The sequence below is a fragment of the Anabrus simplex genome, chromosome 5 (assembly GCF_040414725.1).
Source record: "Anabrus simplex isolate iqAnaSimp1 chromosome 5, ASM4041472v1, whole genome shotgun sequence".
Taxonomy (NCBI): domain Eukaryota; kingdom Metazoa; phylum Arthropoda; class Insecta; order Orthoptera; family Tettigoniidae; genus Anabrus; species Anabrus simplex.
This window is the reverse complement of record NC_090269.1, coordinates 240166273-240183894: the sequence shown is the minus strand read 5'-3', so window position 1 is coordinate 240183894 and position 17622 is coordinate 240166273. Positions and strand designations below refer to the sequence as shown.

General features: G+C 38.7%; 1 protein-coding gene across 9 annotated transcripts in view; it reads left to right on the top strand.

Moving 5' to 3' along the window:
• Nucleotides 1–17622, top strand: part of Larp4B (La-related protein 4B) — a 965589-nt gene that overhangs the window by 898670 nt on the left and 49297 nt on the right. For all 9 annotated transcript variants that reach the window (XM_067147303.2, XM_067147309.2, XM_067147307.2 and 6 more), the window contains one exon: nucleotides 9880–10152. In XM_067147303.2, the coding sequence (XP_067003404.1) occupies nucleotides 9880–10152 (273 nt within the window). The remainder of the gene's footprint in view (nucleotides 1–9879; nucleotides 10153–17622) is intronic.

The window sequence follows — 17622 nt, the reverse complement described above, 5'->3', positions numbered from 1 at the left end:
AAAGTTTGCACCGGGCGAGTTGGCCTTGCGGTTAGAGGCGCGCGGCTGTGAGCTTGCATCCGGGGGATAGTGGGTTCGAATCCCACTGTCCGCAGCCCTGAAGATGGTTTTCCGTGGTTTCCCATTTTCACACCAGGCAAATGCTGGGGTTGTACCTTAATTAAGGCCATGGGTGCTTCCTTCCAAATCCTAGGCTTATCCTATCCCATCGTCGCCATAAGACCTATCTGTGTCCGTGCGATGTAAAGCAATTAGCAAAAAAAAGTACGGTGCCTGTTGTTAATTGTGATTTGTTTCAGTTTTTTTTTCACTATTTTTTAATGTTTCGAATAGACCAAAGATTGTTTTTGTTTACTATCAGTTATTGACGGGGAGTTTGCCCGATGTAATTGTTACGGAGTCATTTATTGTGTTGCCTTGTAATTGTTTTTTGTTGTTCCAGTTCGTACAATACCCATTTAACTTTTTGCGTATGTAACTGCCATTATACCCAGAAGACTGTAGTGTGATACTTTAATATCGGTACTTGTTGAATACATAGAACTTCATCAGCTATAACACACAAGTACCGGTACAGTAAGACAACAGGTCTGCCTGTGATTACTGTATATCTACTGCATATATAAATGCACATCTTTTTTATGTTTCAAGGCTTTTCTTATTACGTCAAACTTTACTACATTCCATGTCATACTCATATCGAAGTTGCCTATGCATTAAATTAATTTATATTCGACAACCATTGCTGCAATTGAAATGTGTTGTGCCTGTCGCTGCAAAACATAAATAAATCGTTCAGTACAAGCACAAATAAAAACATTCTACCTATAGGCCTATTCATTATACCATAGTACGCAATACGGAAAATACCATTAGTTTCAAACTCGGAGTTTATAATTGTTGTTGTTGTCGTCCACGATGTTTCGTAATGACACAACCGGTAGCGTTCACAAAAAGGGTGAGGGGAAGGGGTCATAAAAAGATGATCTGGACCTATAACCAGATTTTGATATCCCGAGGTACCGAATCTCATTACATTAATTGAGATCCTCTACCCGGGCACGTAATTTATTTACATAAAAAGGTATTTAACGTTGTTTGAAGGTGGGAGATTTATTTAGTGGTGGGTGATTTAATTTAATTAATTCCATATGTATGTCTACTCTAAAGGACACTATCGACATCTTTAAGGCGTTTTAGAAGTAAAGAATAATTTAAGCATAGGTAGGACGTGGTACCCCATCCAACGTTTCTGTGGTACTTAACTCGGAGTTGTACCCACGAATGTGACAACTCACCGGAATTAGCAGGAATGAAAATATAACATTTGTGTAAAATATGGGTATATTAATGTATGTTATTTATTATCATTATGTGTGAAACGGAACGTAATTTAAAGGATTCCAATAATGACAGTACGAAAAGAAGCAGTCGGTCCCGTTGAACAGCTAAGCAGCTGGCAAGCGCGGGGAGAAGGGGAATGTGCGGTGGCGAACCAATTGGAGCGGTGAGGGGAGGAGGTGCAGAGGCGTGTCTCCAGATACACAGTGTGCCAGCTTAGCATTGGCCAGCAGGTATTCATCGCTGATCGCGCGGAATTTGAAAAGTCGCAATGAACGCCCTAATGAATGTTGGCAACCAAAATTGATGCCGACATCATTTGTACGTGTACATCAATGTGTTTTCCAAGTTTCATTGCGATCGGCGACTTACCCATTGCCGATATTCCCTTGTGAGAGCCGAAAGACACCGTGACCAATGTACCTGTGTTGGAGGGGACGGGGGAGAAGTTGATCAGGGGAGGTATTGAGGGTAGATAGCAGGATATGTGAGAAAAGTGGGGAGGAAAAGGAGGGGCTTAGAGTTAATGACAATGAAGGAAGTAGGGAAGAGAGAGGGGAATTATGTAGGGCGTAACGGTGAGAGGGCGTGGCGTGAGAACATTTTCTGTATGCTTTGAAAGACTGATTTGCTTTTGGAAGCTTTTCTGAGTCTGAAAAATGCTATCAAAAAATCAAACAATACTTTTGGTTTCTCAGAAATATCATTGAGATTTAAACCAGCATTAAAGTATTGATCCAGGTAAATGAAACAGCTCTCAGTGATGTCAAACAAAGTACCTTTATTAAGAACCTGTAGAACTGTGAGATCCTGATCAGTGTTAGGAAGGGGATTCCGCAGGGCACAAAATAGGAAAGCATCTATATTCGCAGTTAAAATGAAGTAAAGGCTAATTAAGAACTGCCTGGCATTCTCTTCTGACAATGCTTCTGTTATGATTGGACAGAAAAATGGAGTTCTGGCAGTTTGAAAGAAGCTCATCAGGATATTTTTTTTTATTGGTTGCAGCTGCCATCTAATTAACTTAGCAGCTGAAGAAGCTGCTGCACCTTTACCAGTTAGAATTGATGAGATTCTTGCTGATATTTTCAATTGCCGTACTTAGAGAAGTATGCCAAAAGAAAAGAACACCTTGAGAAATTTCAAAGTAAGCGTGGAAAAGAAAAAAGAAGTTGCTGAAGCATGTGTGCACAAGGTATTTATCCATAGCCACGTGTTTAGGCAAATTATTAGATCAGTGGGATCCACTTCTTTCATTTTTAAGGATGAGGTGGTAGTGTGTGCTTCAAATATGTTTTCCAATTTATCTTTTTGTACTATTGCCAAAGGACACAGTAGATCTGATGACAAACAAATGAAGAGTTTGTGATCCTCCCTCCTCTTCCTTCTCCTCATTTTCTGCCAAGTTAATTGCATGTTCTTACAAATGTGACTCACCTGTTCGCAGAAACATGAATCCCATTACATCTCGTGAAGAAAAGTTCTTAATGTTTCTTTCCTGTGACTTAAACAAGGCATTTTGTACTTTTTTTAGATGTTAGTATACAATCAATTGATAAGATCAATGCAGTCCTTCAGATTGCTTACCCACAAATCCATGTATCGTTTGAATTAATGATGGATCTTGAAACAGATGCTCGCCAAGTTTGTGAAGCCAAATGTAGTTATATGGTTGTCATTGCTTGATGTCCAGTGTCACCCAATCCAGAATCAAAAGGATGAAGAAGTATTGATAATTGGTATTCAAACCTCAAACTTCGTTAAGACGCTACAAGATGAAGACAAATATCTTTTTTTTCTCGTCAATCAGAAACTTTCTATGCAGCCTGCGACTACGTTCCCTTCTAAGAACGATGTGCTAAGACATGCACAGGCTGCTAAATTTGATGCCATTGAAGTAGCACAGGTTTCTTCTCTTACTTTCTCTTTGGAGAAGTTTCCTGTTGTTTCATTTTCCCTTTTATACAAAACAAGAGACAATGCTTTGAATGAATGCAGTTTGAACAAATTTTTGTCTTGATTAAGAACAGTACAGATCATTGATGTCCAATGGAACTCTATAAGCCATTTCAATTTTGAAGACCAGAACTTTTGAAGCATGTTATGCAAATGCATTCTATTGACTTGCTAAAGAAAGCAAAGCACTTACTATTAAATTAGAATGGAGATGTGCATGTGATGGTGTAAATAATGTAACTAACTTGTCAGGTTGTCTACTGATACTGGAATTTAATATGGGTACTGGAAATATACTGGAATTTTGAACCATATGCTGACAAAATTATAAAATGTACCGGAACAAATATTATCATATGCTATACTTCAAGTAGCCTATATGATGCATTTAATATAATTCATCCATTGTTATTTACTTATTTATTTATAATAATATAATAATGTTATTTGCTTTACGTCCCACTAACTACTCTCTTACGGTTTTCGGAGATGCCGAGGTGCCGAAATTTTGTCCCACAGGAGTTCTTTTACGTGCCAGTAAATCTACAGACACGAGGCTGACGTATTTGAGTACCTTCAAATACCACCGGACTGAGCCAGAATCAAACCTGCCGCTCAGCCCGGCATTTATTTTTTTTACTTACATTGGTGTTGCACTTGTTTACCAGAGACAGTGAGTAAAATAAGAGGAAAGACTTCTTTCAAAGATGACTGGTTGGACGGAACAATAAATTCAGATTGGAATTGGCTTCAGAGAGTGGAAAGTGATAAAGTTAAAGGGTATTGCTCTTTGTGTAGGACTAGTTTTGATATTAGCAGTATGGGGGTGTCTTCAGTTCGATCTCATGCCAAAGGCAAAAGGCACATCGAAAGAGTAAATGCTTCAAGTTCCACCAGAGAACTGTTCATTTTAGTCTGTATCATCTATTTTTATTTCTTTTCTTCTTAGGTTTAACACACTTTTTAGATTCAATTACAGTGCTGGAAAGAAGTTTAAGACCCCCCCCTAGAAATCAATGAATGTGCTTTCGGTCTTAAACTTGTTACTTTTTCACCTTTCCTTTAATATGTCATTTTTATGTATATTTTTTCCATATTGACGGTTTTCACTATACAAAGGAAAAATTTTAATGGAACCTCCTATTCAATACATAATTCCATCATTAGATGGAATAATAAAATTCAAACATGTTTGAGCCATGGAATAAATTCACATGAACAGAGTCTTTATTTCGTCCTTGGCAGATATCATGTGAAACAGTTTTCTGGTGGAACTTGAAGCATTTACTCTTTCGATGTGCTTTTTGCCTTAATAATAGGTTGAATTATGAAAAAAAAAACATATTTTATTAGGTGGTCCTCAACTTTTTTTTTTCCGGCACTGTATGTATATTAACCTTTTCTTTTTTACTGTATTTGTCTAGAGTTATTTATTGCTCCATCTAATGATGGAAATGTTATATATTGTATTGTTTTTTTTATTTCCGTCATGTCTCTTTTGTTTTTCATTTGTTCCTTATGTTTTTTGCACATTTTTAGCTTGTATTATGTAAATAACTTTAACACCCCCCTTATTTCACTGAAGATGGCTCAAACGAGTCGAAACATGTTTGAATTTTATTATTCCATCTAATGATGGAATTATGTATTGAATAGGAGGTTCCATTAAAATGTTTCCTTTGTATAGTGAAAACCGTCAATATGGAATGATTCTAATATCTAGACTTCATTGCACAATGTTGGACATTGTTGGTATTGAAGCATCTTCCTGACTGTTCCTGAGTGGGCAAAATCTCCCCTCAACCAAAGGATTGAACAGTGGAAGTGAATGCAGCTTTCTGGTGAGATCACGATAATATTGCACTTGTGTAACGGAACCAGAACAGTACAATTGAAACGGCTTGCGAATGTGAGATACTGGAATGAAAAGAACTATAGGAACTTTTACCTCACCTTCATCAGTGTCAGACCACCTAATGTCTACCCATCTTTCTCTATTGGGATTGGACAACTGTTCCCTAATGTAATCGTTTGCTTCCCGCATAATAATTGCGAACATACAACCTAAAAATACAGTGTGTCCCGATGGAGGACAATTGTAACGAATTTGACACTTCGTAGTTTCTGGTGAAGGAATGAATGGACCGTTTTCCTTGCCAGTCGCATCCATCCACCTGTGTCTTTCCTCACACATTTTGGGTAGTTTATGCCTGCGTTAAATCTCTCCAACGTAATCTATTACTTTGTGCTGTCAACCTAACTTAAATTATCATGTGCACATTGTTCATTATCACTTTGAATTATATCTGACTCTGTATGTAAAGTACTTTCAATGCAGTCATATTCACTACTTCAAAGTATAGTGAAATGAAAGTTGTGTGAATTTAGCTGCTTGACTTAGGTAAGTTAATGCTGAGGACAATATCAAACACATAGCTAGGGCAGCCACTTTCCTTGGCTATTCATAGAACATTAAACATCAGAGGCACTTGCAGGGTTAACTGAACCTCCAAAAATGTTGTGGACCAGCCATGTCATACAAGGCAAAGGGGTTAAAACATTTACCACTAGAAACAATCTGGTGAGCAGATAAAATAACCTGTAATAACTGTGACTGAAAGGATATTGTTTAAGAGCTATCCTATGGACAGCATCTTTGAATAATGCAGGATGGTGGTTGTGTCATTCTGCAAACAGAGAAGCAAAGTAAGTAAAACAACATCGAATGTATGCCGTAGCCAAAGAAGACCTGGAGCTAATAATAATCATATGGCCTGAGTTACTGAGTTGCAGACCTTCCTAGTGGTGCTGTCTAGGCAGCATGCCTAGCAAATTCAACATTCCAATTGTGCTTTCCAGCAGTTAAATTTAAAATTCCGAATGGAACTTAGCATTTGATATGATTCTACCATTTTGCATAATGTATAACATAATAAAACAAAATAATATAACAGATGACACATTTTAAGCCCTCCCATATGTTCGCACATTTTTCCTGTTCTTGGACTAATTAGAGGCTGTGCAATTCACATTCATGATAATGGAGTGGAAATTCTTGTATGTATAATACTAGCTCGGAGAGAATAGCTTTTTTTAAAGCAATGGTCTAGAAGAAATTTTAAATTCACGACAAAACTTGCCAATTGACACTATACTACTGAGGAGTAATAATGCAAAAACATACTTGCTTAAATAACAGGCATTAGTTTTATTAACCTAAGCAGTAATTTAGTACAGAGTGAGAGTTTGCTACTTCTTTACTGATGTTCCACATTATATGATTTTTTTTTTTTTCTCCCCCTGCTTATAATTTTCAAAATATTTTACATGAGGTTCTGATGCTCCATTTTGCCCTGACCTTGCATTGTCAGATTAACACATGATAATGTCCCAGATATTTTTCTTAACCCCTCAGCGACGGGGAACATTAGAGTATCGCTTTACCCAGCGGACGCAGGTGATTTCAGATGTAAGCACTAAGAAAATCTCTTTTTAAGAAGATCTTAAAAATTCACTGTTACAACAGTTTTGCAGTAGACTCAAAAGAACGTAGTTTACATTCATTGACTTTGTATTTACCTTATAGGCTAGTAATGGAGAAGAGACCTTCCACATTTTATACTAAATGAAAGTAGCGTTCTTGCATTTGCACGGGTTGTTTCACAATTCAGTGAAAACTAGGGTAATTGTTGTCTCAAGAACTTTGAGCAGCAGAACTGGGAACAATTCATTTAGCACAAATCCCAGGTTAATGGGACGATTTAGTTCATTAGAATGAGGGCGTCTACTTTGGCGTGTTTTGTTGTCCATTACTTGGCTGCATGCGCCATGCCCTCCAGTTCTGTATATTGTGTGTCCACTGTTGCTTTCACTCAATTCAGTCTGGTGTAATGCTGTTGAAAATGAAAACCTACAACCTGGTTGTTCAGTCATTGACCAGGTCAGGGATGTAATGAATGAACCATATACAGGCTGTTATTAACAATGGGGTCGCCACTCCCAACAGGGAAAACCCAAGTACCCAAAGAAAAACCTGTCCCGCCTCTGCTTAGTCTAGCACAAATCTCACATGGAGGGACTGGGATTTGAACCACGGTATCCAGCTGTGAGATATCGACGCGCTGCCATCTGAGCCACGGAGGGTCTTGTAATGCTGTTATTGTCCGATTTATTAAAACTTACTTACTTCACTTTCATTCAAACTGTGCCATGTCATACTTCTCTGCCATGCAATATCGCATTTCAAAGTGACAGCAAGTCAATTCCTAAGTCTTCAGAGGTGACAGTGGCATTGAGAGAATTATAGAAATTCTCACCAGATGATGTTAACATTCATACCAGTGAAAAGATGGCGGTTTATACTATCCATCTACGAAAGGGAACGTCCTGTAATGAAACGTGCATCCACTAGAATGCAGCAGAAATTTAAGCCTCTATGGTCTCAAGCTAAAAGAGGTTAGATTATTTTTAACTCTTTAGAAAGAAATAAAGGAACTCTGATTTGGGCTGATTCATACGTATAAGGAAGGTAGAGTTAAAACTTTACAAGCTAGAAAAAAATGAAGTTAGGTCTACCGCGCATGGTGGTCGGTAGCATGTGAAGAAGAAGAAGACTTATGGAGGTCGGCATCAATGGGTTAAGTAAATGTAATGTGAACATTAACACGTTGCTGCTTTATTTATTTCAAATACCTCGAGGCTGGTATTCACCTTAGAATGATCTATTCAGTGATGTCATGCCCCCCCCGCTCTCTCTCTCTTTCGCACACACAAAATTTAGAGAACACAGGTGCACCCTGTAGCTAACAGTTACCAGGACACCCCGCTGATTGCGCTCTGTGTGACACTTCATCTTAGCATGTACAATTGCAGGCACAGAGCGTTAACGTACAGAACTGAGAAGTTTCAAATGGAGCATGATTTTAAGGTCCCACGCGTTCAGTTATTCAGTCGGAGATATTTCACAGAAGTTACATGTGCCTGTGAAGTGGAAGCATCCGGGAAACACCGAACCCAAAAGTCATCCGGCTAGACCTAAAAGATAGACTGATCGGGATCGCCGAATTTTGAAGCATACTGTACCATACGAATCCATCATCAGACATCCTTGTCAATATTGCTGAAGACTTCCATTGCAGGTCAGGTACTGCGGTCAGTGACAGAATGATCCATTGAGAGGCAATAGGACTATGTTATCAAGTTTGTGCTGCTGCCTGGAAGTCATTGATCACATGAACGAATGCACAATGTTGCTTACAATGGTGAAAATAATGGTCGTTGGCCTTTGGAACAGTGGAAGGTTTTATGCGTTGATTAGTCACTGTGTAGTCACTGTATATGCTGCAACACTCAGAAGGCACGTGTGGACTTGGAGGATGTATTCCGAACATTATTTATCTTAGTGTGATGTTTTGATAGGGAAATTTGGTGCTGGGGCTGTTTTTCCTGTTTAGGGCTGGGGCAATTAGTTCTGTTCATTTATGAAAACATTTGGTACAATAGCATGCTTTCCACAGTGTGGTAACTGTGAAGTTGGGTTTCCTCTGTATCGGTATGTTACTGCTCCTGTCCACAAGGAATGGCCTTCAATTGTAGTTTGAAGAAAATCTGGTGGATGTATTGGACTGACCTGCTCAAAGCCCCGGCCATGAATAACAGCGTGGGTTGCGTGCCAGGTATATTCCCCCAACGACCTGGGAACAGTTATTTACTGTGCTTAGGGAAGAACAGAATCAAAAACACCTTTAATCGGAAAAAATACTAGTAATATTACTTGCTTCACATTCCATTAATGACTTCTATGGTTTTCAAAGATGCCAAGCTGCCGGAATTTAGTCCCACTGCAGTTCTTTTACGTGCCAGTAAGTCTACTAACATGAGGCTGACGTATTCGAGCACCTTCAGATACCACCAGACTGAGCCAGTATCGAACCTGCCAAGTTGGGGACAGAAGGCCAGCACCCGAACAGTCTGAACCACTCAGCCCGGCGAGAAGCTAGTGGAAAGCATTCCGCTAAGATTGAGTACTTAATAGGGGCAAAAGGAGGTGCTCCATGCTCTTAGTTGCATGGCTGGCATCTTTGGAAAGAACCACAAGGAGTGTGTGGAGACTTCCAGCCACATAGTATACCCTATTATTGCAAAAGTGAAGGGGAAGGACATGTGAAATTCCTTAGCTCATTTGCACTTTTCTTTGTATATTTACATAAACGTAAGTTATAAAGTTTTTTACAATTGTCTGAATAAATTATAAAATATATGTACTTCATACCCTTTTGAGTGGGGAATATCATTGGAAGCAAGACAACTGCCAGGAAACTACACTTTTTTCAAAGACTTCCTCTGCTTCCTCAGAAGTAAACCTTGCTGCCCAGTTGTATTTTCACTTAAAACTATAAATTAAACCATAATACCAGAATATAAAGTGAACTATGATAGGTGTTTCTGGCAAGGCAGAGCAAAGCAAAGTGTTCAGTTTCCTTGGAGTTGCCTCATTTTACGTGGCACAGAATTAATAATTTTCACGTCTGTTATTCTGTACCATGAAAGTATAAATCAAAACAAATGTTAATGTTTTGTCAGGCATCGGCGTAGGAGGAAGGAAGATGAAGTTGCCAGTGCTGGTAGGACATCAGCTGTGGTGGGAAATACAAAACCTTCTACTTGTGGTGGAAGCCCACAACCTGTTGCTAGGGAAGCTATAGGACCAAATGCTCGAGGAGCACAATTTGATTTGGAAGCCACTGCATTCCCACCTCTACCTGGCTTGGATTGTACTACTGCAGTTGCTACCAAAACTGTAGTCCCTGTAGAACCTGTGCCAGTGGATACATCAAATTCCCATTGGGAAAACAGGTAAAACATTTTTGCTAATTTATAATTTTATGATACTGTGACCAAGATTTCAAATTCTATGTAGAACTGTAGAAATTTGTATTGTACTATTGTACTATTCATCTTGCAACTGAATTGTTTTTCCATGCATGCCCATATTTTTTAATAGGCTGGTCTGTTGCAAGAGTGCTACTTCGTATGTGCGTAAATACTGTAGCATGTCAGTATGACTCACTTCATTTTAAGCATAGCCTCTGCAGAAATCATTATTACGAGGTTGCTGCAAAACTGGAAAATGTTTGTGTGATTTAATGTGTGAGAAAAGTCTTGGAATTTTAATGCAATATGTAAAATTATGAATTTTAATCTTGTATCAAGGATATCAGTTTTGTCATAATTATTTCCCCTTATCCAGCTCCTGCCGGGCCAGGTCAGGGTATTTGTGGCAGTTCTCCATCTTCCTCTTTCCTTCCAGATCTTCTCCGAGTCTAAATTTCGGCTTCTTATGCTGCTCTTCACAGATTCAATTCACGTTATTCTAAGTCCTCCTCTTTCTCTCTTCCCCTCGCTCTTTGCCTCCAGCTCTGTCTTGTAATTCTATTCTCCTCCATCTTCTTTACATGTCCAAACCACCTTAGTCAATTGTCATTTAGCTCTCCTATCCCAACTTCCTTCCTAACATCATCAGTTCTCACTCTCTTTCCTATCATATTTCTTAGGAATTTCATCTCACTGGCTTGAATTCTACTCTCGTGCCAGCTAGTCAAAGTCCAAGTCTCAGCTGGGTACAAGGTACATTTTGTACATTATCTCTTTACTTTACCTTGGTACTTCTTTGCTCCAAGCAAGTGCTCTTACACTTTGGTAGAATGCATTGCCCTGCTGTACTCTCCTGCTAATCTCCATGTCGTAGCTATTTAAAGCTGTCCATAATTTCCAGACGCTGACTTCCAATTTTCACAGTGCGCTTTCCCTCTCGACATCACCATAGTCTTGCTTTTATCTGTACTGATTTTCATGCCATGCTTCTCAATTTTTTTGTTCAGTACATCTAGTTGTTGTACTTCTTTGCTGTTCTTCCCCCAGATCACATGATCATCTACAAATAGCAGTATCTTCTTCTCTTTATCTCCACAGGCTTTCTTTGTTTCCTTTACAATTTTGTCCATGACCATGATAATTCAGTCTCATTTTAAACATGGTTTCCCAAACCTTCTGTCTGGGGTCACTATCATATGCCTTTTCTATATCTATGAAAGTCATGACCAGATCCTTTCCGTATTCCCAGTTGTCTTCCATCAGCTATCTTACGCTAAAGATTGGGACCACTCTACATCTCCCACTCCTGAAGCCATATTGTTCCTCTTGTAATTATCCTTCAATATTTATTCTCATTCTTCTTTCTAATATTCTTTCTAGTATTTTAACTACCTGCAATATAAATGTGATTCCTCTATAGTTACCACAAACTTTCTTGTCCCCTTTCTTAAACACTGGTATTATCTCTTTTTTCCAGTCTTCTGGTATACATTTGTGTTTCCACATGGTATAACCATTGCGTACCAACAGGTCTAGCAGCCTTTTATCACTGATTTCATCCATCCCTCTAGCATTTCCCATCTTCATCTTTTATACCGCTATCTCCACCTCCAGCATTGTTATACCATCCTCTTTTGTTGAGTCTTTGCACAGTATTGTTTCTATCTCCCCTGTACAGTTGTTCACCTTCAATAGCTGGGTGGGTGTGTTAACAATTCTCCATCTTCCTTTTTCACTATATTTGTGATAACTCGTCCTCTTACTTCTTATAAGTCCATACAGCATCCTTTTACTGCCACTTACATCCTCTTCCATTTTTTGTGTAAATTCTTTCAAACTCTTTTTTTCTTTTCTTCTCCTACCACCTTCTTACATCTGTTTGCTGTTGAAATACTTCCTTTTGCCTTCTTCTCTTTGATCTTGGTTCCATTTTCGCCAGGCTGTCTTTTCTTTCACCACTTTCCTCACTTCCTCGTTCCACTATAGTGTCTCCTTTTCTTTCACTCTCGAAGATGTCCTGCCGCAAGCACACTCTGCTGCACTAACAAATGCCTTTTTAAAATTGGCCCACTCCTCTTCTACATTTTACTTTTCAGTAATTGGGATTTGTTGCTTAATCTCTCCTGGAAACCTTTCTGAACATTTTTGACTTTCATTTTCCATACTTTTATTTTACTTTCTCTTATATCTCTTAGTTTTTCCATTTTTACCAACCATAATCTTGCCACCACAACTCTATGGTCCCCATCAAATGCTTTCCTGGCAAAGCTCTCACATCCATCAACTTCCTGGGATTTGTCCTTTCCACCAAAAAGTAGTCAATTACCAACCACATCTCTTCATTTCCTGCTGTTTTTCCTTCGAAACCATGTACTCCCCACTATCAGTCCATTCCTTTCACAGAAGTTCACTAGTTCCTCTCCTTCACGATTCTTTTTCCCGTATCCATAAGGTCCAATGACTTCTTCCTTTCCTTGTCTCTTGTTTCAGACCTATGAGTTCAGATCTTCCATAATAAGCACTTCCACATCTTAAATTTTTTGTACTTTCTCATTCTGCAATTCTAGTTGTACTTCTTTGCTGTTCTTCCCCCAGATCACATGATCATCTACAAATAGCAGTATCTTCTTCTCTTTATCACATCAGGATTTACGTAAACAGCTGTAAATGAGATAAGAGAGTCTGTATTGTTCAGGTTAGGTACGCTATCGCCTGGATATTGCCAAAAGTTCCACGATGGAAAGGATAAAAAGAAATAAGCAGAAAGTTTGCCGCATTTGTGGATATCTACAGATGTGGCGGTAATGGGTTTTATTATCATAATGTTTAATTTCTTACGTTCATTGTCTCCATTTTCTTAAAGCATACCTAGTATGTTTTGTTCGAAGTCTCCTAAAATTGTTAGAAGTGGGGATATAAAATCATTATTGTTATTATTTGTTAGGTACGTTAGAGAGTAAATCAATCGTTATAATTGGATAGTTTTTATCATGTTTTGAACTTACTTCTCTGAAAAAAATACCTACATTGGCCGAGTTACGAGATATTAAACAATAGCGCTCACTACATGATCTCGCCTGCTATATTAATAGCAACAACTGTGAATATTTTTCAACTAAAGTAAACTTGTTTCCTCACCCCGAGGTGGTGCACCTCTTTTTAGACGCCCCCCCAGCGGAGGGGAGTATACAATTTTTACAGCATATCAACCTTCCTGCCGTTCGTAAATCTCCAGCATTGCGGTACTGAGAATCAAACTCGTGCTCCCGAGAACAGTAGATAATTGTGCTAACCATTACACTGGCGGACATTCTTAATTACTAAACAATGACTTTAAGCATGCTGATGCAACCATGCAATGCACGGGTTGAACACAGAACTATTCGTCTATTTGTGCGATGTCTTCAGAGCTGCAGTAGGCGTACGCTACAGAGGTGTACATTTAACTATGAAACACTGATGTACCGCATGACTTTGATGCGCGTTTTCATTGTGTGGATCGTACGGACGAAACTATTAGCAAATTTGTGCTGTCATCAGAGCTGCAATAAGACTTTTACCCGCTTCGAAACAGAATCGTTGTTCTTCTCCAACGAATTACCTTTAGTGGGGGGGTCTTCTATTCAAGATTTTTTTCATTTTCTTCATCTCTAAACGCCCGGGGGGGTTCTAGTGCACAAGTAAATACAGTAGTATTTCATGTACTCTAGGTTAAGAAACACTTCATTCATATTTTGCATAAGTACTTTGAGGTTACCTCAGTTTGGCAATTGACAAAGGGCTTATGAACCATTCTATATTTGTTTACCATTTACAATGCAGTTTTGTATATAGTGAATTTTTTTTCCCTTTCAGATGCATGAGACGATATTATATATACGTCATATATCGTGATCCTAGGTTATGAGCAGGCTAAGTTAATGCATATGGTAGATAATTGAACTTTGTACTTTATTCTCTGATGCCATGATACTGCAACTCTTCTCTCGTGTATTTATATTTTTTTATATACCGTCAAACGGGGTAATTTCGGACGGTTTTGAGGTTATTTTCGTCTTAACTCACGAATGGAATCTTAAATTGTATTGTTTATCATCCTAATAATGAGGGATATATCCAATTAATGCAATACCCTACAGATGAAAAATATACGCCAACGCAGGTTTTCCTGAGAAAACAAAAACGCACATGCATTTTAAACCGCTGTCCGAAGTTTCAAAGCGTATTAGGTGATTTCGGACATAAATAGTCCTTTATTTCAATTCTTCATTCTTTTTGCTTTAGTTTTGTGATATTTAAAGTGTTCTGAGGGTGTCCAAAATATGACTAGCTGGTTAAAATCATTGTAATGATAAACGTAATGTGTTACTGATCGATCTTTTTTTTCTGACTAGGTAAATGTAAACTTTTCCGGTCTAAATTGAAATATTAATAGTTATAAACTGTACAGAGATCCTACTGAGAAATCTTAATAAATTTTCTTACAAACGATACAAATCTCAGAGCAAAAAACGGTCGATACAGTGAACATGTAGTTGTCACGGCCTATAAATCTAAAATACGTTTTCTTTGAAAATGAACATTCCTCTCTTCTCAACTTGGACTGAAAGTATTTTCGAAATTTGTTCTTTAGCTATTGTATCCTCAGCAGGGTTGTTAGGGAACCCAAATACTTGTTCTGCTGTTTTTATACGGGCGGAAGTATTTGACATCCACATACCTTGAACGAATATTTCAGGCCAGGCCAAAATACTGCCTGTATGCTCTTTGTTCCTCAACTTGTATTTATAATCTGCAACAAGGAAAGCCTCTTTTTGTAACACCAGAACGTAATTACATTCATTGTGTACTTCATCGCATTCATTTTCAGTGCTACTGCCATCACCATCTCTTGTTTCTGCACTGCTTTCATCTCGACGGAAGTCACTGCCAAAAATCAACTTCCCAGGAAGAACATTTTATTTGCGGTAACGGCGGGAAGTAGCAGGTTGTTGGGTTGGAGCATGGCCGGTGGGTGACAAGCTTCCTTGAGCATTTTCTTCATTTAGCATTGGTCGTCTTCTCATTTTTTTGGATGTACATTCCGCACGTTATTTTGTAGGGTGGACCAAGGCATACCATAGAAATCAAATGCTTTCCTGTAAGACAACTTGCCACTTTTAATATCACTTACGGCTTTTTCTGATAATTTTGTTTCGTAGTTACCCCTCGAAGCAGCTTCTTTCTGCCTCTCATAATTTCTAGGCATTGTCCGAAATCACCCAGACTGCTTTCAATTTTCAGTAAAATGTGCATAAAACACCATTTTTCACTAAATCACACCAAAATTCCACAGCAATCGTTTATAAACACTTCAGTCAGTTGATCTCACTAAGAACCATAGTTATAATGCATTCCTTCCGACCGCGACAATCGAAAGTATCCGCTTAATGATAATGCATGAACTTTCAACAGTGTCATTGCACACGGGAAATTTTCCAAAGTATGAAGTCGATTCGTAGTAAAAAGCGCAGAACGCGGGAAACATAACCTCAAGGTCAAACTAAAACGCGCGCGGAAGTACAAAGCACCGGCGGCTCATCGCTATGCGACTAAATACGGCAAATCTACCATACTGTCCGAAACCACCTCCGTGTCCGAAATTGCCCCGTTTGACGGTACACTGAGTGGCCAAAAGTCATGGGAAGACACTGAATGTGATGTTAAGAAAGAGTTCCTCGTCCGTGAGCCATCAAAACAGCAGCAGTACGGTGAGGCATCGACTCTTTCAAGGTGTTGGAATCGTTCCGGAGTGATTTGCACCAACGCATCTTGCACTGCTACCCACAGTTGAGGCGTTCAGAAGCCAAGCCGACTAACCCTATCAAATACAAATGTTCAATACAAACAGTTGAAGTTATTGAACCTTAAAGAACTCGATATATTTTTCAGCATATTAACAATACACTCACCGAGCTCGATAGCTGCGGTCGCTTAAGTGCGGCCAGTATCCAGTAATCGGGAGATAGTGGGTTCGAGCCCCACTGTCGGCAGCCCTGAAGATGGTTTTCCGTGGTTTCCCATTTTCACACCAGGCAAATTCCAGGGCTGTACCTTAATTAAGGCCACGGCCGCTTCCTTCCACTTCCTAGGCCTTTCCTCTCCCATCGTCGCCATAAGACATATCTGTGTCGGTGCGACGTAAAACAAAATAGAAAAAAATACACTCGTTTATATTGTTATAATTAAGGTTTGTTTTCAGCCCTTTATAAATATATAAAAAACATTTCATTGTCTCTGTCCCCCCTAAATAAGCCACTTTCTGTGGAGTTAATCACTTTGCCAACAGAAAGTTTTGACACAGTATTCTGAGTGGTTTGTATACAAGTCATTTTATTTAAAAAAATGTGCACAAATAAAACCCTTTTACATGAACAAGGCACTAGTATTATTGTAAGTAATAAAATAGGCACTAGTATTATTGTAAGTAATAAAATAAAATAAAAAGTGCCTGAAATACAAATACGTTATTTGTTGCCTCTGTTCTGCATGATGCAGTCGTCGTCATTGACAGGTTCATCTCTTGCAGTCTTCATGTTTTTATAATAGTGGTGCCTAGGAGGTATATACTTCAAGAGGTCCATTACATCCTTCTTTTTTGCCATGGAGGTCGGTCTGGATGTGCTATAAAAAAGATCTTGTGAAACATTATCTAGGCTTTCTAAGGGGCATCCATTTCCATTTTCCTTCTGGATATTAATTTTTCCAAAGGGCATTTCTGTGAGGAAAGTAGTTTTAAATTTGATGGGGAATGGTTCAGCCTTTTCAATCCTGATCCATCGCATTGTTAGCCATTTAACTGGTTCACCTTCGATACTGTGTTTCCTGTTGGTGATACACTTTTCTGAGTTTTCCGTTGAATAAAAGTTTTCATGGTTCATTTCTGTGAGGATATAGAATAGATGTGGCTACAAGTTTTTGCTCTTTTCTTAATAAAACAAAAATCTGAATCATTTGGAAGGTAACTATGTCCTAGCACAAGGAACTTTAAGTCAATATCTTGTGTTACTGCTGTGCTTTTTCAGGTACTTCATAAGAGCGAGAAGAACTTTGATGTTGTGGTTTTCACCTCTGCATGAGTCAGAGTAGATGACAATATGCTTGGCATTCTTGCCATGGACAGTCAGATGTTTTGTTAGACAAGAGCTTATTTCCTGCAAACCTCTCGAACACTCAGTTTCAGGCCATACATACATGTAAGCTTTGTTGTCATTAAAAACATGAACACCGAAATTGTAGACATACATGTTACGTTTATAATAAGCTACAGGTGTTGACAGTTTCGGGAAAGCCAAAGCTTTCTGTAGATGAAGCGTTACCACATAGTAATCCGTGTAACATCTGCCCTGATCTTCTTTTAAACATTCTCTGGCCTTTTGCGCCTTTCTCAGATGCAACTCCTTCTCAGTTTCT